General features: G+C 34.2%; 1 protein-coding gene across 3 annotated transcripts in view; it reads right to left on the reverse strand.

Annotated features, from left to right (window-relative positions):
• The window catches only part of VPS13A (vacuolar protein sorting 13 homolog A), a 112,554-nt gene that overhangs the window by 8,517 nt on the left and 76,208 nt on the right, over positions 1-27,829 (reverse strand). Inside the window, exons 52-69 of one of the 3 annotated variants that reach the window (XM_056324036.1) lie at positions 27,547-27,680; positions 25,649-25,778; positions 25,061-25,296; positions 22,808-22,961; positions 21,819-21,965; positions 21,178-21,259; positions 19,766-19,835; positions 19,172-19,277; positions 15,943-16,056; positions 13,865-14,010; positions 13,663-13,744; positions 12,543-12,656; positions 11,999-12,074; positions 11,740-11,903; positions 11,346-11,391; positions 10,964-11,087; positions 9,857-9,971; positions 5,287-6,827 (exon numbers count right to left, since the gene is read on the reverse strand). In XM_056324036.1, the coding sequence (XP_056180011.1) occupies positions 6,792-6,827; positions 9,857-9,971; positions 10,964-11,087; positions 11,346-11,391; positions 11,740-11,903; positions 11,999-12,074; positions 12,543-12,656; positions 13,663-13,744; positions 13,865-14,010; positions 15,943-16,056; positions 19,172-19,277; positions 19,766-19,835; positions 21,178-21,259; positions 21,819-21,965; positions 22,808-22,961; positions 25,061-25,296; positions 25,649-25,778; positions 27,547-27,680 (2,076 nt within the window). In that variant the 3' untranslated portion in view covers positions 5,287-6,791. Of the gene's footprint in view, positions 1-5,286; positions 6,828-7,126; positions 7,712-9,856; positions 9,972-10,963; positions 11,088-11,345; positions 11,392-11,739; positions 11,904-11,998; positions 12,075-12,542; positions 12,657-13,662; positions 13,745-13,864; positions 14,011-15,942; positions 16,057-19,171; positions 19,278-19,765; positions 19,836-21,177; positions 21,260-21,818; positions 21,966-22,807; positions 22,962-25,060; positions 25,297-25,648; positions 25,779-27,546; positions 27,681-27,829 lie in introns of those variants that run through there. The other 2 variants (XM_056324035.1, XM_056324034.1) reach the window with 2 other exon arrangements.

Below are 27,829 nucleotides of genomic sequence, written 5' to 3' on the forward strand. Positions count from 1 at the left end.
CCTTAACTACAAACATACTGCTTCAGATATGTATGCCAATGTTTAAAATCACTGTAGATTAGTTCTCAGTGCAGTTAAAATCGAAAAACCATTAAATGAGTATTCATCACCACTGTAAAATAATACAGACATTTATTTAGGCTTACCCTACAACTTCAAATTTGGCCACATGGATAACTCCACTTGCCCAAACAATTTTTTTAAATTATGCCTTCCCTCAAAGCTGCTGATTCTTTAGTGACTAGAATGCAAGAACATTTGAGTAACAAGTTCCCAAAAGGCAGCTTTCTGGAAAAGCTCTCAGGAAATTCACATTATTTCTCTCTTCCCAGTTCTGCTGGCCCGCACAATCACAACTATTGATCATACGCCTACTTACGTAAGTCACTGCTTGAATTTAGTTCTGCAAGACCTAGAGTCACAGGCAGGATGAATACTGCAAGAATGGCTTAAGAAATGAGGAATTAAGGGTTTGGAAAACAGAGATTAGATTGTTTTGGTTTTGGAAACTCCTTATTCAAGCTTTGTCTAGGGATTGCAATGCCTCTGATTTTGCTCTCTTCCTGCCTCTTGTATTTAGGTCCAAACTCCTACTTCATAACCAAAGAACCAAAAAAATCCTCTCTCGAGGTAGCCTCCACAGCGTTCTAGCACACAACACACTGGATGCTTAGAAGACAGAGGTGGCTGTATGGACAGACAGCACGGATATGATAACTGACCCAGGTACCAGGTTACTGGTCTCGTTCTACATCCTGATGGACTTTCAGTGTTGGTGGCCTAGCAAGAAAGACAGTGAAAAGGAAAAGGCTGACAGGAACTTACAGAAATAATGTGTGGAAAGAGCAAGGGTGGTTCGGTAGAGGTAACAAATACACGTCATTGCATTCCATCTGCAAGATTCTGTGACAATGACAGCAATTTCTCTTACTGTCCAAACACATATATAACAAAGTATGACCAATATCTCTCTTCTATTAGAAGCAGTTATAAGGGAGATGCATTTAGCAATATAACCTCATTAGGATGGAGAGGATGTCTTAGTCTTTCTTCTTCATCGAAGAAGTTAACTTTCTTACACTTTGCACAGCACTGAGGTGAGGCTCTCAATCCAAACATTAACCCCCATTAAATGGGATTTAAGAGAGCAGGGTTATCTCTTTCTGTCTCTTCATTAGCTTGCTAGTTAATTTTCAACAAGTCACATCACCCCACTGTAACTTACTCACTTTACTGATAATAGAGAATTACAAAAATTCTTATGGAACTAAAGTATACTTCATTATCACACAGGTTGCAATCCTAAACAAAAAATATTTCAATGTCCACCAAATAGCACAAAAAGTATTTTGTTCTACTGAGATTCACAAGTGATTTGTGCAACCCAAAAATATTGTTAGCACGTGGTATGTGCTGAGCTAACTACTCTTCATTGTTAGCTAGGAGTCAAAGATCATGAACTCAAGTTATCTGCATTCTATAGTTTTGTAGAGAACAGATGTTAATTGAGAAATAAAGCACAGGAAAACGCTACACAGTCCATTTGCAAAAATAACATTTGTATCTCTGCCAATGCTGAGCAGTAACAACTTCTACATTTTCTGCCTTTAGGTTTTTCTACCCTTCATCTACAACCTTCATCCCTTTTAGCATTAGGCTTGCACCTATTCATTAGGAAATATGTAACAGAGGTATACATCAATTTACTGCTAATAGTTCTTAAAGCAAGATCACTACTGCCCTCTGCTACTAAAATGTCTTAAAGAATTCAAACATTAAAGGATATATAATTGATCCCTCAATACAGATGCATAAATATGTTTGTAGAATTGTTAAGTATTTAAATATTAATTGTTTGGAGAAAGATAGCAACTTGGACCACTGTCTGGTGATGTAAAACTATGAAAGTTAATATTGATCAATCATTGTTTCAATATTAGTTCCACCACTGTAAAAATTAGCATTTGTTTTCTTAAAACACAACTTCTGTATTTCAAATTAAAAAAGGTTTAATAACCTGATTGCTTTAGTATATGCTATAGTTCATTGACTAGAGATGGAATGGCATGCATCTATTGAAAAAAAGACATGTTTTACAGCTGCTGGAGTGAAGTATTCCAAGCACAAATCCCCTCCTTTGCTAATTATTCTTACCTGTAGTACAAATTCCTAGATGTCACTGCAATAATATAACGGCAGATGTGATCATTTGTGCAGAGATGGATATGCAGATATGCTCAGTGTCTTAAAAGTGCCATCTCTGCATTTGGAAAGATTCCGGTTACACTACATGCTCCTAGTTTATTGAGAAGCAAGCACAGAGGCCTTTGACAAAGTTAGAAATGAAGCAGAGCAGAGTGTAAGCAGTGGAGACAAAATTAAAAACCTATGATCCTTCTGATTATAGTTCTAAGAAATATTACTAGTACATATGATACAAAAAGTCTGAATGTTTGATGCTCTTCAACCCAACTGAAACAGCATGTAAAAGAAACACTGTAAAGGCTGTTACTACTTAATCTGAACAAGAAAGAAGAGTAGGAGATTTGTTATACCCACATTTTAACTTAGTGTTCAATGGGATTTTAGACTGCCAACGTATTTCCCTATGAACCAATTACTGCCCAAATGTATGACTTCAGAAGGCAATCTATTGCTGTTGCTAGAAACTCCAATATGAATGTATCTTTCAGCTCATACGGTGACTTCTTCAACAGCTGCAGAACCACTACTTCCAGGAGGTTAACCTGGTGTAACTACATATCCAATCTTCCCCTCACAAAGATTTAATAATTCTAACCAGTACCCAAGCCACTTAGATCTAGCTTGAATGTGTGTGGGGAAAAAAATGGGAAGAGTGTTAAAAAAGTTACTGTAAAACATTTCTTTTGCTGCCATGTAGAATTCTCTCCTCATCCTTTATTAATAAGAACTAACATCAATCCTTTATTGCCTGCTCCCTCATTCCAGCTATCCTAATGTGCAATGCCATTCTACAAAAATAAAGCTTTTGTCCATGATGTGCAAATGCCTGAATTTAAGATTCCATTCAGCCGTGCTGAACATCAGCTCTGAAATCAACATGGTTTTGTTAAAGTCAACAGAAATTTGAGGTCAAGGTTAAGATTTCAATCTAAGGCCTCAGGATGCAACAGAGTAAAACTGAGGACATCTGCTTTCTTTCAGAACAAAGTTTCTACTTCACAACACAAATATAATTTGCCTATGCTGACTGGCAAAATTATCTTGGTAAATTTTTGATCTGAATACCAAGAGAATGTATTTGATGGGCTGAATGGAGAAGCCATATTGATCTACACTTTCATTATGGTGTCCACATCTGGAAGTTCTTTGTGTTGCCTGCCAATACAACCAAAGTTCTTTCATTTGTAGCATCTGAAGTGATTAAGGTACCAGCAGAGAAATGGAAAAATATTCCAATTTTCTTTTCTGCATTCTCTGTCAGAAAACAACAAGCTGGTGTATGCTTTGCCTAGGACGCTGGTAGTTTTTACTTGCTTTTCCACCATATATAAGCATTTATGCTTCAATCACAAAAAATCTAAAATGCAACCGAATCTCACAAGTTTCCATGTTCTTCTGAAACAACTGGTGTTAAGTCTCAACCAGCTTCCTGTGATATATACACGTCTTCTATTTGGGGATGGGCAATAGCTATGTAATAATACCCAAATGTTGCACATTTAAGTGGTAAGGATCCTGCTCTTTCCTTTAACCTAGACACAACAGGTTTTCCAAAGGAAGATGAAGAGTGACAGCTGTGACTCAAATAAGGGAGCAGCAAACTCAATAGCATGTATGAATGGATGGCTGGTACAAGTCAGGACGATGTAGAATAAAAGTGAAGCTACTTTGAACTTTGGAAATAATTTCTCCCTATAATTTTATGAAGGGAAACCTCAGTTTTAGAGTAGTTCATGATATGGATGTTTATGTTTTGATTTGAACCCAAGCCCAAGGACAGGGTGAAGGAAGGAGAAAAAGGAAGAGTATGACACACTTTTCCCATTCCTCAGGTGTTCTTCCTGGCAGACTGAAGTGTGAATACAAAGGAACAACGGCTTTTTCAACCTATTCTGACATTCTACCACCTGATCTGAATCTTACTTCATGACCAAAAAAAGATCATGAAGGCTAAACACCTCCAAGACAGTAAGACACTGTATTGAGCAGAGCTTTGAAGGACAGTCTTCTCTACAAGCTTACACCCACCAAAGCATAGCTGGGCAGCAACCTTACACAAGGCTGTAGAAGGGCCCTCACAAACTTCTACACTTTAAAGGCAAATTAGAAATAGAAAAAAGGTTTTGAATTTATTTTGGTTTTGGGTAGGCACTGAGCTGTAACACAGAAAACTTCTCTGAGATTTCATGGTGCAAGTATAATGACTTACAAACATAAGTATGACACTAACCTATCTTTCAGCTTTATTCACTGGCAGGGCAAAGACCAGTGATTCCTGGCAAGTCTATAGCTTCTGTAAATGACCAACAACAAAGGTATAAACAGTCTATGAAATGATCCCAGAAACTGTCTATATTGTCCCTCTGCACTGACTGAAGTCTACAGAGCTTCCTGAGAAAACAAAAAGACCAAAGAACCCTGATCAAATGGGATGTACCAGTTAACGCCAAAGACAAAGAGCACAGCCAATTCTTCAGCACAGCAAGGAGGAAACATGTAAATTCAAAATTACCATCATACATAAAACTAAACACTCAAGAACAGCTGAATCATCAATTTGTTCTACAGCTCACATCAGAAAACTCGACATCCTCAGCTGAAAGGATGGCACTTACTCCTGGATTTTTCAGCAACAGTACTGGGCTTCAAATTTAATTCACCAACAAAAAAGCAGAGGAAAAACCGATACATGAAATGATGGGGGTCAGGGTGCAGAGGATGGGACAAAAAAAAAAACCCACAAAAAAAACCCCAGTTATTTGACATGATGGTCTGTGGTTTTTTGATGCGTTACTTTACAACCCTAAATAAAATAATCTCTAAATTGGTTTTTGGTTTGGTTGGGTTTTGAGAGGGTTTTTTGGTGTGGTGTTGTTTTGGGGGGTTTTTTTGCATTTTTGGTGCCTTAAAGAGCATCTCGTTCAGCTACTTAGCTATTACACTTTTCACAAGTTTTTGTTTTATGACTTGAAGAGAAATTAAATCCTAATATCCCAAGAGATTCAACTTTTTGTGATCCTACAATTTCTTTTCCCAATGTACATTCAGAGGAAGCTAGACTCAAGACAAAAACAAATAGAATACTTGTTCAAAACTACTACATTTTTTATTAACATAGAAACTTAAAAAATAGGGCTATACTCCACGGAAGAAACAAAATAAGGTATACAAGTCATATTTTCCAACTATACTGCCAAAGTTTTTAACTTTTTTTAAATTAGCATTCTACAATATTTCAACCTATTGAGTAAAGAAAGAAGTATTTTTAGTTATGTTGTAGTGGAACCTGAATTAGTGATACCTGAACAAGAAGTACTACCATTCATGCTAAATTTTACTTCCATATTCTGTAATGACTTACAGAACTATAAATTAAAATAGTTTAAAAATTAGATAAATTTGATAGAAATACTGTATTACATTTTTATTATAAAATGCTTACATTACAAATGATTACAAAATTATTACATTTCTTGCTAAATCTGTTTTAGAATGAGGAAAAATCATGTTTTGTTATGAAATTGACATACATTGTCTTGTAGGGCAGGTCATTACAGAAGAAAAACAAAGTTTTGTAGGAATAAGAAACTGTACTAAAAAGCCAAAAAGGCAAAAGATGTCAGTAACATATTCAAAGTTCCCAAAACCCAGTAAACTTAACAAAATGCAGCTGGAACCTTTTCACAAAGTCATACCTAACAATTTCTTCAACTTTTAGGCATGAAATGTCTTTTTTTTTTTTTTTTTTAGAAATTCTACATTCTTCAATGAAATACTCAAGATCTATTTGTACCTGAAATACTCAAAACCCTTCCCACAATGTTTCAGGCAGTAATAAACTGTAATACAGTCTTTCATCTACTTCTGCAAGACATCCTTTTCAGATGACAGTATTATAAAGTATGTGGCAATACATGAGCTGTTGCAATCTTAAGCATCAGTAGCTTCACCTAAAAGAAACTCTCAAGCTGAGTTTGTCCTCGCTTTTATATGGGATACTATAGACATATATTCCTTGGCTCATCATTGCCCATGAGATCAGACTGTACAGCAGCTTTTGAAGGCATAGAGCCACAATAAGCACTCTTATGGATTTTAATAGTTCTTCCCTCAGAGTTTTTGTAACTGGAAGACAAAAGACCATGAAAGACATGACATCACCTTTGGTAAATATGCAACTATTTCAGAAGCTTTTACTGCTTTAAAGCAATTCTAATTCTTGAGTGGCTGGCAAAAGAATTAATTCTTACTACAGTACTTTTTGATACATAAATGTCTATTACAAGATGTCTTTAAAATGCAACACAAAAATCTAAAGTTAGCAACAAACCACAAAAAAGAACGCGAAACCTATGCAAGCATTCCACTGAATACAGATTATAACAATTTTTAAAGAAAGAAGTAACTTGTAAAACTATATTGTAGAATTTACAGTACAGAATTATAGTGGTTCAGTGTTGTGGGTTTTTCTTCCCCATTTCTAGGTAAATAAACTAAATACTTTTGCATGGTACACAGGTTTTACTACACAGAGCCTTCTAAAAGTCCTGGTATTTTCTTCAGCTGTCCATGATTTTACTTAGGGTTTAGTTCTGGGGTGGATTTTTACTTTTTTTTTCTTGCTATGAAAACAAAAATACTGATTTAAGAACCGAATAATTTACGTTCACAATCAAAAATACTTAAATAAACCGTTATTTCACACATCTAAGGATTCCAAATGATATACAAAGTAAGTATTTAAAAAATTACGGTAAAATAAATGATAAATGAAAAAGTAAAAGTTTATGTTAAATGTTCCTTTTAAAATGTGTACTTTACCTTATAAATACTTTTATAGATCATTTAGTGTTTTTACATAATCTAGTTCCAGGAAACACGAGAAACAATGTTGCAACAGAACAGATGAATCCATTTTAGATATACTTTAGATGTGTTTATTGTTAAAAAGAAAAGCAAACAAGAAACTTTTGAAATATGAAACAAATAAACAGCATTTTAACACCAATAATGACTGTACAACTCAGTAAAGTTTTACTAAACACATTTAAAAGCATTCTGTCTAGCAAATTATAAATAAAACCTGTCAAACACTTACAAAAATGGAAAAACGTTAAATACACTTGATAGAAACATATCTAGAAATAAACTCCAAGGCATGGTATTACTATTTTGTCATATTATTCATTACTATTTTCACCTAATGTCAAGTTTTATCTTTAAGACTATTTTTATTATATTCTTTGCTCCTTTGCCTAGCACTTATGATGACACAGTTTTATTTCCCCACTTATATTTTTTTTTGCACGGCTTGAAAAATAAGAATTTAATTAATATCAGACAATCTCAATTTCTCAGTGAGAATTATAGCAGCAACATTTAATATTTAAAGGTCAAAAGAATGTGACAAAGGCCATGTATATCTGTTACAGTCCATATTATCCTAACTGTCATCATCATCACTACTATTGTGAGTCTTAGTCCATTCCCTGTAGGCCTGTCTTTTCTGAAAGCATGGTAAAGGAAGAAGAAAGCAGAAGCATTAGTTTAGAAGGGTTAGTTTGTCTGGCAAATTTATTAATTTAAAATAAAACCCCAGAAAACAAAGAAATGCTGAAGTGACATCCTAGTTTAGGACACAATATAAGCACACAAGATCACCTATATCCTATTTCCTTTCATCAGCATGTACAACCTCTAAATCACTAGAAGTTTTATTCAAATCTAATCCAGTGATCCACTGCAAATGCTTCAACACAGTGACTGCACTGGGGCTAGTCACCAGACCTGTATGCATAGAAATTATAGAAAAAGGGGAGAACGGTCTTTTTTACCCCCCTAAGAAAATATTATGCTATCAATCTGCTTCATACTGAGAAAAAGTAATACACAGTGTCTCATGCAAAACATAGAAATATCTCTAGAAACAGAAACATTAATTTTATTTTACCCTCAAGTGTACTAAGACATCAAACATGCTGCATCAGAAAATGTCTGGAAAAAAATATTATGCAATTCAGTATCTTCTGATTTGACTATCTACAGGGAAATTTATGATCCTGTTTGGAGCTTTCAAAACATTTCTTCAAGAGTAGTTCTGCCTTAGAATCATCAGTAGTGAAGACTAACATGAAACATACAATTTTCCAAATTTTAGGTACTTTCAAATAATGGTTGTCATCACAAAATATGACAAGCATTACACAAGGCAATCTTTATGCTTTTGCAAGTTGGATAATGGAAGGTGGTGGTACTGTACTCAACCACACAGGGGAGAACTAGAACTAGGTGTCACTGCTGAATTTTTTAAAGGTTTCTCAGAAACAAAAAACCAAAAGGCAAACACGTATCAATTTAAGAAGCAAAAGCAAGGCAAAATCATTAGAGAAGTCTGCATGTAAGAGCTGATTCTGTTCCGTTTGCTCACATTTGTTTTAGTGGTACACTTTAAAACAGAAAAGGGGATGTTTTGGAATAAATTTTTTCACCCAAAAGAGGTTTAAGATTAGAAATACATTTATGCTGTTTATCAGTAGTGGCTTCTAACTATGGTCTAGTTCAGGTAACACGCTTTGTAACACTAGCTTTAAATTGGAGAGCATAGGTTAAAGCTGCCTCGTTAGAAGAAAGGCAGAGGCACGTGATTTATTAAAGAACTTTCACAGTCTGCTGAACTAGATCACCAGTGAATGATACGGTAAACATAGCTGGAATGCCCCAAATAGGACAAACCTCTTCTACCACAACACAAAAGACACTACTGAAATGCAGAAGAAACAGAAACAACCAGACTGGAACCTGACATGAAGCAAACAGCTGTGGCAATTCTCAAAATAGTTCAAAAATAATCTCTAAAGGCTACTTCATCCTTATCTACTTCTCCAAAAAGGTTATTTCTGTATGACTTCTCCAACATTTCCCTGGCACACTATGAATCCTTCAATGTGTATTTTAAAAATTCTGTTTACATTCATGCAATCACTATTACTTTATTTCTTATGTTTGAGTATTTCTAAAATGCAGCTTTACCTCTAACAGAGATAAAAAAACAAAACCAGAAACTTTGTAAGCTGCACAAAAGTTGAAATTATTTCCTCTTTGATATCTGAGTGAAATTTGCTTAAACAGCACCTGAATTATTAAAGAATCACTGATGCTCAGCATGTTCTTCGTGCAAACAGTACTCAAACTGTTTACGTTCTTTCAATGGCTGTAGTATGACATACATACAGCTATGTTAGTTGTGTTTAAAATGCTGTTTAAATGAAGTTGAGATTAAAGAGTCACTGTTTAAAATGTGTATTAATAACAGTACTGAATAAAGTATTTGTGATTACCATCACTGTTTATCAAAAATAAAATACAAACCTTTTCAATTACACATATAAACTTTTTTCTTCTTTCAAAATACTCTGTATCTTGCACAAACCTCTACAGATATACTGGTAGAGATTATAATGTATTCCTTTGTATTACAAAACCTAAATCACCAAAGTGGTCATAAGCCTAAGAAATTAAATGAAACTTCTTGACTACTGAGTTATTAGGTAAAGGGCAGTAGGGAATTTAAGAACTGGGCAATTCTTTAAAGTAGTTATGTCAACGTATGATGAGTTAGAATTTATATCAAATTATCTTTCATTTTCTTCACCTGCAACATTTGACTTCCGGTTCCATCTCTTAATCTGTAAGGTCTAATAACTCCATCTTCACCAAAGAAGCGAGGTGGGCGCAAGCTTACCACATCTTCTGATGAATCTGCAACTCTGACAATAAAGCAGCAAATGTAAGGCACATGTCAATACTTCCACCAGCTATAATATTTAGCAAAGGGTCCAAGTTATTTCACATACAAGTTAAATTCAAGTACTAGTACAGCAACTGTTGTACTTCCGCGTATGAATAGACATTGAGTTGACATTCTATGAAACAGTAATAGATTTCACTCCAAAATCTATTTTAGAGAGATGGCACAGGGCAGCACAAGCCTGCATTACTTCATTGGTGTCTAGGTACTGTACTTCAAAAGTTCAAAATTAAAGACATCTGCGCCATACCGAACTTCTGCTCTAACATTTTTCTTGCATTCATCTGCTAAAGAAATGAGAAGTGGCAAACAAGAGACTAGCAATCTTATAGTAGCAAAACTGGTCCAGCTTGCTAAGAAGAACAGAGCCATTAAAAAGATGCATTCAGACAAAGCTCAATACATTTTCTCCTACTTCAGCACACATTACAGAATGAGATAATCTATAACACCACATTTATTAAAATGAGACTATCACAGAAATTAATACGCAGACTGAGAACAAAACAGTTCTCAGTCTGAACAATCAGAACAGATCCTGGCATGACCTGGTAGTCTTGGAACTCATCTCATACAGTCATAATAATATAAAAAGTAACTTTTGATGCAGCTGCTAAGTCCTTTTTTCCTGTATATTTGGGGTAAAAGGAAAAAAAATCAGCAATTGAAGAAGACTTGATCGCTGAGGCTTTTAAAATAGTTTCTTTGGTAATGCTAGAAACATCTGAGATTTGATGTTGTGGTTTTTAAGTGTTATCAACTGTGTATTTTATTAAAAGCCACCTACTTATAACATAATTACCAATATATGTAAGATTTTTTCCCAGCTCATCTGTGTTAATGAGAAAGTTGATAGAACCATAAATGATGCAGAAGTGATACAAAAACACAACGTACTACTGCTACTATTATCTCTTTCCTGCCATACATCACTCTTCATATTTTACTTACTTTTTAATACCCTGAAATGTGCTGCTTGCCATGTCTATGATTCCTCCAGTAGGCCTAGCAACTGCTCCCACTAAGCCTTTTCCAACACCTTTGAAAAAACCAGCTGCTCCTTCTTTCTGAGCTCCTAAAAGGATTAAATGCAGCAAATCAATATAAAACACTGAGTTTCTTACAACTGTAACAAACTTAATTACCATTTAATTACAACTCTTATTTGATATGCAACTATATAGTCTCCTCCACACAAAGTTAATGTAAACATTTAAACTGAAAGTCAGTAGGAATATAAAACATCGACGAAAATTTTTATAACTCAGATTTATGTTTAATGAAGTATCAAGAATTTACCATCATATGAACAGTTAATGCATCAGAAACTCACCTCTTATTGGTTTTGTAATTATTCCTGTTATGCCACTCACAAAACCCTAGCAAAAGAAATGAGAGATTACAAACATGCTTTCAGATTACATTTTTCATCTTTCACATTTTTCTTGCTAGTTCATTGGTGAATAACCTCAAAGTACATACGTTGGAAAATTCTAAAATTCACAACAAGGAAACAGAGTTAGAGGCACCTTGTTCACAGTTCGTATTGTCTCTTTTACTCTCGTATATTTTCATTTAAAACCACTACTCAATTGTGGGAATATGTTTTCAAAATCAGAATTAAAATTAAGAGTAGCAACTCTCTGGTGACTATGGCAGCCTCTACCTTTGTTACTCCTGCCTGCATAAAATTCATTAATATTTTTATTATTTTTTTTTCTCCTTACAGAAACTAATCCTTTTCCACCACGAGTGATACCCTCTCTCAGACCCGTGGGTTGTTTATTCATGGCTTCTCTCCTTTTCTGCTGGTAATCCTCATCCATAGTTATTGCAGCAACTCCTTTTGCCATAGCACCAGTGATTCTTGATGCAGCACCAGCTAACCCACCTATTGGAAAATAAAATACAACGCCAATACAATTTACAAATACTCACCTGTATTGCTTACTATAAGTATACTACCATGATAATGCTGGAACTCACCAACAGCTCCCCCTACTAGTGCTTTGAGTCCAAGTGCCATTCCTTCTATAAATTCTTCAGGACCCTGGATGGCTCCCTAAAAAAAAAAAAAAAAGATGCATATATATTAAGCTTCAAATAGCATGCATTAAATATTTTAAAATCATAACGGTTTTATTGGAATTTATATATAACAAAGAGAACAAAAGCATGAGGCTGAGTGATAAAAGTGTGAAAGTGCCCATGAAAGCACCTGTGGGAGAAAGACTATTTTAGAATACTAATTAATTCCCTGAAGTCTGCTTATTTTAAGGCAAATGGGAAAAAAATCTGATTTATTATAAAACAAGAACCGTAAGGAACAGCCTTTCGTGAATTAAGTTAAATTGACTACTCTCTTTTTTTTATCTCACTGAGCTTTGCAGTAACTTTTTCCTGGCACTTTCATTTCACTTCCAAATCAAAATTTAAAACTAAAAAAGGTATTAGTATATCCACATTTTCAATATAATTCGTATCTTTCTACTTGTACTACATTTCATAAGAAGGTAGCAGAGATTTTTACCTGGTAAGGTTCATAGAAAAATGCTTCTACTCCTTCAGACAAGCCTCTTATGAATCCAAATGGATTACCCAAGACATCAAGGCCAAGAATAAGAACATACATCTGTTTAATAGCCTAAAATAAGAATAGTTATTAGCAAACATATTTCAGAAATTACCCTAAAACAAAGGCAAAGACTGTAGTATACCCAGTTTAAAAAAAAAAAAAAAAAAAAAGAAAAAGAAACTAACATGAGTTTAACATAAACCCCTCAAAATTATTTGGAAAAGCAGAGGTAGTTTTATTAAAAAGGATTTACAGTAAGTAAATCATATTAAGTCAGCCAAATAAATGTTACTTCTTACAAGCATTTCACAAGTAACTGACATTAATGTTCTTGAGATTTTACAAAGCAAGCACATTACCTAGATTTCTCATACTACAGCACAAAATTTGGTATGTTTGCATATGGCGACAAAGTGTTGTTAACTGTCACTGCAAAACACTGTAACTACATCTAGATGAAGTGTAATCTGATTTTAGAAAAAAGGTTGAGAATCACCTAGGACATTTCAAACCTTCCTCCTGGGAAAAGGAAGGGCCAGGGAACAGTAACTCGTTCCTCACTGGAAACCCTGCATAGGTTTTTTCTCCTTTAATGACTGACAGAGGACTAAATCAAAATGTCCACAGAATCCCTTATTATTAATGATGGATGAATAGAACAGGACAAATTATTTTATGCAAAAGTGTTATCTGCTGGATTCTCTCCACTGCATGATAGGACCTGAACAGTACACAAAGGCCAAAAAGGGATCGTAATTCATACACTACTAATGTCCAAGAATAAGCATTAATATTTTGGTGCCAATTCTGCTCTATCGGGGCTGCACTGTGTTTGCTTCCACTATCTATTCCAGCAAGCTGTTTTGTTATCCATGCCACTTTTTCTAGCCATAATTTGAGAAAGGTACTTGCCCCCAGAATAAAGGCAATCCAACTAATAAGTGATTATTTTGTATGTATTTAACCTTTGTACAAACACACAAGGCTGAAAGTAATTATATTTTCAGAGAACCAAACTGCATAGTAGTGCTTTAAAAACATATTTACTGAAATACTTAAATGTACTTATTCTAACCTGTTTTGAATAATGCCTTACAACTGATGATTGGAGCTGTTGTGTAGTGCAGAAGTGATAGCTGAGTTCAAAGAATGCCAACCTAAAAAAAAAAAAAAAAGGGGGGGGAGAGAAAAAGTAAGTCCTTATTATGCAGAGCAAGATAAAATCTAGCATACATAATACTCTGAAAGTAATCTTTGCAATCATGTATTTAACCTACTTAAAGACAACATCTTGAACATCTGTGAGGGTGGCTCCTATACTCTTCAACAGGAGATTCAAGGACTGAAGTGGTATCAATTCATTTTTTCTTTCTTCTTTGTTACTATCTTCTCCACCCGTACTGAGTGAAAAGCTTAAGTGTAACTAAAGGATAAAATTGAGATTGGGAAATAACATAGTTGGTTATTGGAAGTTTTATATTTCTATGTTTATCATCTTTTAGATGATTTAAAAATTGAGATAAGACGTTTTTAACCTTGACTGAAATCAGATTGACTTAACAGAGAACAGAAATACACCATGGGCAATAAAAAACCCCAAACATTTACAATCAAACTAAACAACCTCAACTACCTTTAAGAAAACAAGAACTTTAAATCGCTTACTCATGTTTTCAGATAAGGTCTTCAGAATCTTTTAGCTAGAACTTAGGTAAGTAATAGCCAAACATCAAAGGAGATTGAAAACAGTAACATAGCACAGTGTCCAAGTAAGAATGAGGAAAAAAAGCCTAAAACCAAATTATTATTAACACAAGTTTTACAGGTGCTAAATAAACACTGAAATATGTACACAAGAAAAACCCCACCTGTGCAGACCAGTATTAACTTAAGTATTTCTTTCACAGAAATTAAGGTGACAGTCTCAAAACAGAAAAGCATTCAGGAAAATTGCTCAATTGGCTCTACAGTGCACAAGTACTCAGCAGCTGTCAAAAATCAAAGTAAAAGAAGTTACACCTGTTTCTGATTCTCTGAAGGCAACACCATATGCCATTCATTAATTTATGGTATAACAGAGTTTAACTATTGCTCATTTCAAAATACATACCTCATCTTACAGAATCACTGTCACTTAATTTACTAGCTCTTTTTCAAAAGACAAGAGATCCTTTACAACAGTTTTTGAAGAATTGGTCAAGTACAAGTAACATTTTAAGATTTTTCAGTAATAACTAAAGTTATACTCAAAAAAGACTTAACAGTCAAAGAAAATGAAGTTGTAACTGAAAATAATGTGAGACTTTATATGCATTAAAGATTAATCTTTTATTACAACCTGAAGCTGATTTATTCCATCCCATCTCCTCCATGTAATTTTTCGGATCAAATATGACAGAATACATTCAAAAATAAGCTTTTATTTACTTTTTAACGAAGTGTTCACTTTGTTAACACACAAATGGCGTTTTAATTTTGTCAAGTTCTGAGTCGTTTTTTGTAACAGGAGACATACCCATGAACATGTAAGTGAAGATACACGGAAAAGCAACTAAGTATTATTTGGACTAAGTTAGACTAAGCTGTTTACATAAAGCCAAACAAGTATTTCCTGGAATTACCTGTTCTAATAGCAGGCTGTTTCTAACATCTTACCCAATACCGTTAAGAGGTGAAACTCAGACCTTCAATCTATTTCCCATGGGATGGAGGTGAGATTCTCTTACATAACTGTTACAGAACCTAAGAAGTACCATCACAGCTTTAACATCAGCCACACAGTAATCAAAAAATGAAGCCCAGTAAGCTAAAAGTGCTTTAGAGTTTGATTTGGGCAAACAGACAGATGTCTCCATGTAAGTATGCACATACTACTTAGCAGCTGTACCTGAATGTTTATGGGAATGGCGAAACAGTCAAAAGTAGACTTTACTGGAGTCAAAAAACAAAACCACTTTTTCAATGAGTAAATAACAATGAAGGAGAAAATGTCATTGCACAGTAATGCTGGTTGTATCCATTTTTTAGAAATCACCTCATTTCCCAATCCACAACACACTTTCTGCACACAAACAATAGCATTTGGCTAGGATCTCTTAAATAATAGCAAGAAGAAGCATTAAAGTATATGAAGAAAATCATGGATAGGAATGAAATAACGAGCTTACATAAACATTTAATAAATATTAATGTAACGCCATATAGTAAGTGGTAACAATTAAAGTCCTTTTCCAGCACATTTTTATTTTATTTTTGATCACCTCTATGTTTCTTCATTTCTAGTGCCTACTGTCTTGCAGGAGACAAAAATTATTCAGTTGGAGCAAACACAGGCTGTATGGTCAAAGAGGTATACCTTAATTGGAGAGATATGAAAGTATTCATACAAGCTGATCTGTGATGTATCTGTTGTAGACACACTCATCAGTTCTTCTTGAAGAGATTCAACATCCTTTTTGAAAAGTTCTAGCTGTGAATGCATTTTCAAAAAAATATTACTTTAAAATCTGGACTACATAAAATGACCATGCATTAGTCACTGAGATGCAACATATTGACTAACATATAGACTTTTACCCTCCTGATCTTTTTTTTTTTTTTTTTTTTTTTACTTAGAGTTGACGTTTTAGAGGACTTTAAACTAGAGTTTATTTGCTGCCTTTTGTTGTATGAAGAGGAGAAAAACACGTATAAGATGACAATGAAACATACACCTATTTGATAGTTTTAAAAAAATAAACCACTACCACCCCCTCTTTTTATGCAAGTTCAAATATCAAATAATTTCAAGTAAAGTTTGGACAACTTTTACCTGGGTCAAACAAAGGTTAAATATATATATATATTTATATGTACACCCTTCTCAAATATAATATAACACATAGGTTTTTAAATACAAATAACTAGAATAAAGACTATTTTCTGTTACACAGAAACTAGACTTCTACATACTCTGAGAAGATCTCCATCTAGCTCTTTTTCAAAAGACAAGAGATCCTTTACAACAGTTTTTGAAGAACTGGTCAAGTACAAGTAACATTTTAAGATTTTTCAGTAATAACTACTCTGAAGTTATACTCAAACAAGACTTAACAGTCAAAGAAAATGAAGTTGTAACTGAAAATAATGTGAGAAGCCCTTTCAGAACAGTAAACACAGGTAGCACCTTGCTACTTAAACAAGCAAAACAATCAAGGCACTAAATATTAAGTATAATTCCCCAAAAATTGGAAATACAGAATAGGGCCTCCTCTACCCTCTGGATTTAGCAATTCAGCTCTCAATGCTAATCTCAAATCATTCATCTTTCCACTGGGAGGGGAAAAAAAAAAAAAATACAACAATGTATTTTTTTCCATTACACAATCAGGCATGAAAATTAATGTAATTCTTCAAACTACCACAATAATACAGAATTCACAGGTACACCTGGCATCAACAGACTGTATGCCCTAGCACACTGCTGGGAACCACCAGTTCCCAGACTACATATTCTCGCATATGAGAATGCAGCAACGTTTCTGAAACAATTCTACAGTAACATTATTAATCTTCATTAAATGTCTGCTTTGTTTAAGGAACCCTTCAAATGTCCTTGTATTTCATAAGTCACAATTAGATTGCTCATTATTAATATTAACATTTAAAAATATGTTTAATTAAGCTCATAATATAGTAAGAATACATTATAGTATCGTATAAAATATATTAAATATAATTTATATATGATATCATACATAAAATATTGTATGTTATATATTAAGAATATAATATATAATTATATATTATAATACAATAAGAAAAGATTATACAGAAATACATGCTTAGGTCTTCATTTAGAGGAAGCAGCCTCTCACCAGAGAGGATCCCATTCTTTAAGTTAAAATTTTACATCATCACCAAGAGATAAAAGGTCTTAAGTCAATAAGCAATTAGTGTGTTTTGTGAGTCTTTCCAAAACTGTGGTGCCACTAGAGCTCGCAAAGAACCCACAGGCTTCAAGTTACAACAGGAAAGACAGACGGGACCAGGAAGAAACAGCTAGATCTTCAAGCCTCACAACTGCAAACTCAAGGTAACCACGTAACTGGGGAGTATATTTAGTTTTAATTTAATCACAGGCTAGAAAACAAGCTACAAACCCACCAAAATCAGAATCTTCTTTTTAAAATTCTAAACAAAAGTAGGAAACTGAGGGTATATTTAATGAACTATACCATGCAAGAGTAGCAAATTTACTTAGATTAAAATATCTATGAAAGTGCAACCCGTAACAGTCTTACGTAAATATATTCTGCCGTAAACTTACAAAATTCTAACAAGATTCTTATCTTGCTTGAAATGTTAGTCCATAAATTACTTCTCTTTGTTTTCCCATACTTCCTTCTGATTCTCAATTTATATTTACACTGGAACAACTTTTTAATCTTTTCTATTTATTTTAGCATAATCCCTGAGTGGTAATACTTTTTTTTAATCTCTGATGTGCAGATAAAATGAAACAAAAGCTAAGTTTCCTTTCCAGCATACCTTTTCACTTGCCACAGTAAGACAATACCTTTTAATGCCCCATAAAAAGGACCTTTTTGCTCTACTCATTCAGGCAAATCTTTTATGCAAGTATTTCTGGTTCATTTTTCATAGCAGCATTTTTGACATATACACAAAAGATACACTTTCTGCTAATAATTTATTATCAGTTTGTTGTGTATTGACATTCAAATTTCAATACTCTTAAGAACAGCATGCCCAACATTCATCAGAATTGCACTGTAACTGTACAGCTTATCACCTCTTGTTGTTTTCTTTGGCAAATCTAAGAAACTGGCTCCTCTGTTGCTTTATAGTTATAACTGAAGTTTTCATTATTTTTTCCCCAAACACAGTACCTTGCACTTCACTTCAAATTATTGTATTTTATTTTATTTCTACTGTTCTTGTGTACAAACACTTCTCAGTCTCCCTGCACAGTAATTCTGTTCCCTCCCACTGCCCTCTCCTCTCCACTTAAGTTTCAACATGTAACTACATCATCTTCCAACTTTTTAATTTTGCAGGAAATAACTGAAAACACTTTCGAATCAACCTCTCTCCATTCCTTTTTACATTCTCTTGCTCTCATAGGAAAGCAAGTGTCAGTAATTTCCTGGCCAAGATTTTCCAAGGTTATTTGGTGGTTGTTGTTTTTTTGGGGTGGGTGTGGGTGTTTGGGGTTTGGGTTTTTGGGGGTTGTTTGTGTTGTTTGTTTTTTTTTAAGTGAGACACATTAAGGAAAAGACTTATTTTTACTTTCCTCCCATCCTGGATTCTTGATTAACTGATCCCCCAGGCATTAGAAAGAACAAAGAATCCAGGACAACATTAGTTTCATTCTTCACAGAAAGTTTTGAAGATTTCTTTGCATAGCATGCAAGATGAGGACAAAGGCAAGAGTTCACTGTTTACCTGGGGCAATGGTAACTTTTGTTAATCCCAGATACTCCTACTAACCAGTGCTAAGGACACATAAAACCAAGATGTTTTTTCTTTTTTTAAATACAAGTTGAATAATTACAAACTTAAGTTGAACAACAAAAGGTTTCTACCTCCTGGTCACTTGGCACATCAGTCTGTGTAAAGAATTCAACCAGTGCATATAGGAAGCCAAGATCTACTCTGAGATCCATCTCTTGAATCAGGACCTTAAAATACCTACATATGAAAAAAACAATTACTGAAGTGTTTTACAAACATTTCTAACATGTAGAATTTAATCTAGGGTATTTAGACCACTTAACTAAAAAAAGGTACTTTAAGTCAATACCTGTTGTTTTGTGGTTTTTTTTTTAAGGGACTTCCCATTACTGATGAAAAGAAGGTTTTGCATACTGCCTGTAACCAGAACTATTTTGAACAAGTTACAGCATTTAACACTGTATACAGCACTGCTAAACAGAGCTTTTTCTAAGTTAAAAAAGACTAAAATTCTGCATTAGGAAGACACTTAAAAATCCTTGCTTTATTCTGCAATTATGTGGATAATAAAGGGGGCTGAGCTCTTATCTCTAAGTGCTCTGATCCTTCAGAACTGGTGTAAAACTGTGTTGCATTCATTATGTTTGCCCCATAATAATTTTAATTTTAAAGCTTGACTAAATATAACCAATAGCAAAAGAGAGGGAACATGCCTAAATACTTACTTAATATGAGATATTTGTGAATGTCCTGCAGTTCTCATGACAATACTGACATCAGTAAATGGTTTTGGTGCTATGAAGTTGTAAAATAAAAAAAGATCAGTACAGATTTTTATATGATATACATACCTTTATATTATTAATACAAAAATGTCATATAAATTCAAGATTCTTTCAACCCTGTAAAGCAGGATTACATAGTGGATATGACAATTACATAGTGTACGGAGAACAACTATTTCAGGGAAAAGAGCAGGAACAGAAAGGAATAGGAAAACAAGGATGAAATGGAACATCAAAATTCCATTTCATTTATCTATGAAAACATACAGTTTTCATTTAAAAGAAAATTAATATTTATATAATCTCAGATTTATATGATTTCCCTAGCCATGGAATAAGATTCTCTCACAGCTGATAAAAAAATGTAAACGAAAAAAAAGAATTCTGCAGATCTATGCACTGTAGCTTGAAATTGGTCATACTTAGAACAAACACCTGACATATTTTAGCTTCTGTACAAAATTACAGGCAGTATTCTTTGTCTCAATCAAGAATGTCTCCTGAGATCACTCTGGTCTTCAAGTGACTTCCAAGTGACAAGTGAACAAGTTAATGGAAGACTGCAGCTCATCACACAGTGTACTGACATTCAGTAATGCTCCAAGCAATGGAGAAGTCAGCAGGCTACACAAAGAACAGGCAAATATAATTTATCTACAGATCTTATAAATGCTGCCCCACATAGCAATTCTGAGTTTAGACCAGCACGCTTTTTATTTTCTTATTAGTTAAGGTTATTTCCGATAGATCACTAGGTCATGTATTGCACGAAAGCAAAGAGGAAAAAAAAAAAATCAACAACATGACTAAGAAACAATTAATTTGGGGCAGTAGGGAAAAACTAGATGACTGAAGATGAAAAGTAAATACTCACTGCCCCAGAACTCCAAATGCAATTAATACAGAAATGGTGCAACAGATTCACTACCATCAATATAAGCAACAATTTGATCTTCTCTTATTTTCAGCTGGCAACTCTTCTGTATTAGTCAGCATTAAGTTTTAGTTGTAGTCCGAATTCAACTGCCAAAAGCCCATTTTAAGTTGATCCATATGTAACTTTCACCTTATGCTCTCCACAAGACTGAATTAGCATGTCAAAAAGATGTGCTTAAAAGGTCTGATATTGACGGCTAAAAGAAATGTTGGGGTTTTTTTTTAACTGTTAACTGCTCAAATGGTTTTCTGTATATCTTCTTTGTAGACAAAACTGCTTCCCTGTATCTAATATTAGTATTTGTAGTCAGTAAGCGTATACAGACTTCATCTGGAAAAGATGCGGTTAACTTCAGTATAAACAAGTCACCTTGTCATTTTAGAAGTAAGGATTATGTTAAACTAGAACAACAAACCTGAATCCAAGGTGATGGACTTTGGAGGTTTAATAGGATAGAACACAAAGGGAAATATGGCTCCAGGAATCTGGTTTTGTATCTAATAGGGGTAAGGACAGGACAAGGTGCAGCACGTTAGCTTTTAAATTGTGAAATATTTTAAATTCAGGACAAACACAAGAATTACGAACATTACCTTTACCATTCCACCAATTCAAAAGCAGAAAAAAGGTGCTACTGTGGTTCAAAACATCTCTATTTTAAAAATAAAATAATTCAATCCAAGTAGTCCAGAAAAGCTTCTCTAAGTTGGTGGCAATAAACTGTCCACAGAATTTTTGCAAAGGATTGTTTTTTAAAGACTTAAACATATACAAGACAACAAATGGCACCTATTTTTCTGTCGGTTGTGAAGAAAACCACAAGAAAAAGCATGGAAGATGAATGGTAAATGCTTTTCCTGAACAGTCATATAGCTGTCTGGATTTTCGTTTCTAGAAGCATTTAAGTAGTATTTCCAAAGACTGAGAAGTACTCTTGTAAAAGCCAATGAGTACAATTAAATTCAGAACATGACCAATCCAAACAATTTAAAAATAAAACCAACTGTCTAATTTACTTTTTCCAATAAATAACTTACCTTTTTAGACAAGCCTCACCTGTATCCTGTAAATCTGAATTCTGAAAGACTTCTGATGTGCAGATGAACTGTATTCTACTTTTAAAGCTGGCAAATAATTCCTTCTGATAGGAATCTCATTTGGTTGTTGAATTTTCATGTTCATTCCATTAGGAGTTAAACATACCTGTTGTATTATTAAAGAAAATCTGGTATGTATGCTAAATGTTTCAAAAGACTGCTTTTTATAGTATACTTTAAAATTTACACTGCTCGTTAACACTGTAAAGATAGCTTAGCAGTAAAAGTTTTGCAGCTTTCAACATAAAACTATCAGATTTTGTCATAAATTTCAATAGAAGCATACATACAAATTACTCTGTTACTCAAGGGATTACTAGCATGGCTTTCTAAAGGAAAGTCACAGTAGTATAATATCACTGTCTACAACTGAGTAAAACTGGCTTGTTTACCTATACCGTGTTCATTTACTTACAACACAATTCTAATGAGTATCTAAAAGTTATCTACAGATAAGGACAGCAGCATTTTGCGCATAATGTTCTTCTACATTGCAGATGAACTTCCGGAATAATTTTTCATCTGTGTCTCATTAAATGACAGTTGAATTATCCCACAATAAGGCACTAGAAAAACATAAGATTTTGTGCTAAAACAAACAAACCAACCCAAAAAACTAACACCATGCCTACCTCCCCAGTATAACAAATGAACCAAACGCTAAGCTTCTTCACTGTAGCTTTATGCATATTTAGTCCCATGACCTGCAAAAATGTTACACTGCAATTTCAAAATTACAGGCTAATAACAAAAAGTCTAAAGTAAGTTTTCAAACATCTATGGATTTTTTTGCAGGTATTTTTCTAGAGAAGTGTTTTCAAATGGATTAGGTAAATTAATCATCTCTATTTTCACTAGAAGTTTCTTCAAAAGATAGCAAAATTGATATATTATCTTTTATTTTTCCTGTGTATACACATAACAGAACTAGAGAATTATCATTATTACCAAAACATTTGATTCCAACTCAACAATCTTATTTTCTGAAGGAGTTAGCTCGCTGTAGTCTTTGAATTCTTGTTCTAATTTATCAGTCTGCTTAACACTCATTGGTCTCCATCTTGACTTCTTCTTGGGTTTTGTCTCCCAAACCACATCAGAACTTTGAAGACAAAACAAAGTATCAAGGAGAAGGATTAGCTATTTCAAAACAAGTTTTATCTACCATAGTATGGCTTTTAATATGTCATAACCCTGGAATGAGAAACCACATCATAAAGCACTACTGCAATAAACAAGTTACCCAAAATACCCACTGACTCCTTGGTACTAAGTGGAAGCCAGTCTCTCCAACATAAGGCAAAAAAGAAAATTTATGAGCAAGTTTGTATAGCTCCCCACCTTGATAAAGATGGGTAGGTAAGGATACTTAATCAGGAAGCTCATTTCAATAGTACTGTCATCCATTACTCTACAATCTCCATGTAGTTTTCTGCATATACTCCTACATCTATTTTAGCACAGCTGAATTTACGAGGAATTGAGAACTTCACGTCAAGATGAAATAAATGCCTCTTGAACTGTCTCTTATTTTTGATAGCTAGTGCCTTCACTCTTCCTGTCTAAATCAATAGATGGTGATTTCAATTTACACACTTCCTCTACAGACTTTATGGTGGGGGTTTTGGTTTATTTTGTTTTGTTGTTGTTGGGTTTTTTTAATGGTTTTCCAAAATTAATTCTTTTCTTTTGTCTCTTACTTTTGTTATTAATAAAACAACAAAATAATTAATCATCCTTAAAAGGCATTGGATTCTCTTCTGCTTAATTCCACTTCATTCCACTGCTTCTGTAAAAAACCTTACAGTAAAACTGAAGGCACACAATAGGGCACAAACCACTTATCAGACAAATGGAATGTGCTTCTTCTTTCCACAAGTCACTCTATAGTCCACAAATACACAGCTTTCCAGACACAGCCCCATAATCCAATTTCTTTTAGCTACATCTGTGTCTGTGTTCAGAGACATAAATGGCAGAACCACCAAAAAACCCTGGTGAGCTAAAGGGCAAACCAGCTACAAAATAGAGTACTACCTTGAAACTGCTGGGAGTTTTCCCTCCCCCCAGTCTTTTTTCTTCTTGATTTTTTTCTCTCGCTTCTCAATGTGCTGTGATCCCAGGACTGGCATGGTGAAACTTGTTTCTGAATCAAGTTAGATACAAACTGCCTTCTCCATTTTAACAAGACATTCACAAATGGGAACTTTTTAAGTAATAGGGTTTTCTTCACCATACTCAAGGAATAATCTCTTCTCCTCGGAAAGAACTTTCAGGATTTTGACATCCACTCGGGGTTTAACAAGAAAACAATACTATACTGACTATGGATGGCTGTGTCCAAAAACCACCGATTCAGTGAAATCTCAATACTACTTTAAATCTAGATAATTAACTGCCACTTTTAATGTGGTGTTTCCACTGTCTAGGTAGTTATCAAGAGTTCAGTTTCTCAGGCCAGGGCAAGGATTGGTATTTTCTTTGTGAATGACAGATATGAACATGTGAAGTATAAATGTATGTGAAGTTTTTCCCTGTTTGTCTTACAGTGCAGTGCAAATGATTAATCAAAAGAAAAAACCCTCACTTTTTTACTTACCACAAGTAACCTCATGGCTAGGAATACATAAAATGTGTGGATTATGGTGATGATATACAACTGTCCCTTGAGCATTCTAAAAAACCTGTTTGAATATGTAATAGCACACATCTCTTAAGCATTACACAGGTATTTTTCTGCTTCCCTCTGAAACACTACAGTAGAAAACCTAAAGTATTAAGAGCCTTGAAGCCACCACAATTTCTCAATCCAAACTAAAAACAACTACAAGCTGCTACTCCATCAAAATTTTCAACATAGAATTCAGTAATTTGTTTCTGTAGCGGAGACAGAAAAATCCACTGACATTAACTACCCCACAGATCTTACTCCTTACAGTTATTATTGCTCCCCAAACTATTGCTCCCCAAACTACATGGACAGGGAAGTTTACCACACAGAGTTACACATACTTGCTGCAAAAACATGTACGTCCAAAGACAGAAAGAATATGCATTAATATACAAGAATGTTTTCACTATGTGTCATAACAGTAAAACAGAAATGATTTACCAAGATCTTTTTCCTCTTCCATTGCACCCAAACCAAGTGAAAACACCTGAAGTTAAACATTTTAGACTGTTGCACACAAAATAAGTTACCTTGTAATTCCAATGTAGGACACCTCTTGCTTTGTATAATTATTAACCAATGAAATTCCAACATCTTGCAAAGACAGAACAATTTCTTGTTCTGCTAGTTCTGCTTTTACACTTTCATAAGTCAATTTAAATACATTCTCGTCTTCAGTGATCAGGACAATACGCTGCAAACCTTCAAAAAATGACACCAAATAGACCATTTTTCTACAATCCAGGCTGAGTATTTCCATTTTGTCCTATGAAGAGAGGGAAAGTTTAAACAACTCCTTCCATCATCATATTTCACAAGCAAACGCAAAAGTCTTAGCAAGACAAACAGCAATAGAAGATATTTTTTAAAGGTACAGGAAAATGAGATTTTACATTATGAAGTTTTACAACAGTCTCTCTCTACACAGATGCTTCTGAACTGAAAACAATGCTTACTGGCATAAGCTTCATCAAACACAGTGTTGTTACTGTTCCGTGATTGAACCTCATATATGAGATTGCTGATCATACTCATTACACATGGAACGTCATACACACACTGATGAACAGGATAATAAGTTAGACAGCATTAAAAGGACATTCAGATAATAAACATACCTCTTTTGGGGTAATTTCCGCAGTTCTATTTCCACATTTCCATTTCAATTTTCTAGATCCTGCTGGGTCAGCCCAAGTATACAGTACTGCCTTATTTGGCTGAAGACAGTCTTCCATTTCACTGAGGGAGCTATAACAATATGTTACTAAATTAAATTGTTATTATTTTGTGTCAATGACTTCTGCATTCTAGTATTTCAACAAGAACACTTTAATAACTATTTTTTCAAATAATGAAAACGCAAACTTAAAACAACATTGTGCATAAAAAACCATGCATAAAACCATTCTCAGCACAACAATAAAAACAGTATTTATACTTCAAAATACATAGGAAAAAAGTATATACAGTAATTTTTAAATACTTATTTTCTTCCCCACTTCTGATTAAGAAGGAAATGTTAAGTAGAGAAAAAAAAAAAAACCAGACAGTGGAGCTTACAAGCTGATACAAAAAGTCAGGATTTGTGCTGACTAACATTAATATTCCAAGATAAGAAAAGCATGTTCAAAATCTGATTATTAGGAAAGGTTTCCCCTAAATGATTTGCTGAAGGGCAAAAAAAAAGAAAAAAAAAAGTGCAGCGTTTAGCATGTGCGTACAGCACATATTTTCAGAAAAACGGATTTTTAAACTCCACTTCCCCTCACATACAAACTGGTATACTTGCCTTCTACTCTGAAAGATGCCTACCCCAGGAGGAAAAGCAGAAAGGGAGGTGCTGATCTCTTCTCACTGGGACTCAGTGATAGTACAAGTGGGAAACGTTCAAAGCTGTGCTGGGATATGTTTAAACAGGACATGAGGAAGCACTTCTTTACCAAGGGGGTTGACAAACACTACAACAGCAGTGAGGTGGTCAGTGCCCCGAGCCTGTCAGTGTTTAAGACTCATTTGGACAATACCCTTAAGGTGCTTCAGCTTTTGATAAGCCCTGAATTGGTCAGGCAGCTGGACTAGATGATCACTGTAGGTCCCTTACAACTGAAACGTTCTATTTTGTTCTCCATAGTTCATTACAAAAGTTACATATATACTTATTAAATTTATACTAGGGTTTCCCAAAAGCCAGCTGAAAAGATAAAAATTAATAATATTTACAGATAAAAAACAAGGCAACAATTGACTGTATTCTTCAGACAGGAACATAGCGCTGCAGCTTAATTTGACTAGCAGCTCTTCCACTTTTCAATTAAAAGTCTGTAAACAACACTGCTATGACTGACTGAAAGTAAAAAATGGTATAAAATGGTAGAGACTGTTAGGCTTTTAAAAAGAAATAGGTCAAGAATGCTGTAGATACTGCTTACATGTCTCAGCACTGCACAGTATCTGCATACAGTAGCAAAGTGTTACAAAGACAATCCAGCTTGAGAACAGAACCATTACAGCTGCATGCAGAACCAAATTTTCACCAACTGCATATAATTTATATTTGAACTTTTTAACCAATTCTTTCAGATACTTCTCAACTAACTAAGATAGCATATTAAAAATCTCAAGTCTAATTACATTTACAACTCATTTGTTACCTATTCTGCACAGCTAGCACCTGCAGAGCTCCAAAAAAGCCAAGCACATCGTTTGCCCCCACCAGGAATGCAAAGGAATACAGAGGGCAAGGCCACAAAGTTCATATGAAAAGAGACGCCAAAGCTTCTTTAACTCTCACAAGACAGCTTCTTTACTTGTAAAAACAGGCACAAAGCACTATATTACAATCCTCTGTTAAGAATTCATTATCTTCAATTTATAAAACAACAGATTTTTGCATGCTCTGACGAATTTAAGACATCCATTTCTTAAAAAACAGGCTTCTTAAGAAACAGGCGTACTTACAACACACAAAATAGTTTGCATGTCTCCATGCAGACATCTACACTAGAACTCTTCTTACCTTTGTCCATATTCAATAACTTCCTCTTTAGTATGGTTGATCAACAGAAATGGAGCTGCGCCATCATGATAATTAGAAAAAGTAATCACTGTAGAATGTTCGGTCAAGTTAACATCAACTGTAATTCCTCCAAGCTGTCAGGTGTAAAAATTATGAAGTGGTATGAATTTCTAGTAAAGCAAATTTAATTTAAATATTTTGGAAGACTTTTACTCTCATAAGCTAAAACCATCAAATAGTCAACCAACCAACCCATTTTAACATGTCTTTAAAATATTTCCCT

Source organism: Falco biarmicus, chromosome Z (assembly GCF_023638135.1).
Source record: "Falco biarmicus isolate bFalBia1 chromosome Z, bFalBia1.pri, whole genome shotgun sequence".
Taxonomy (NCBI): Eukaryota; Metazoa; Chordata; class Aves; order Falconiformes; family Falconidae; genus Falco; species Falco biarmicus.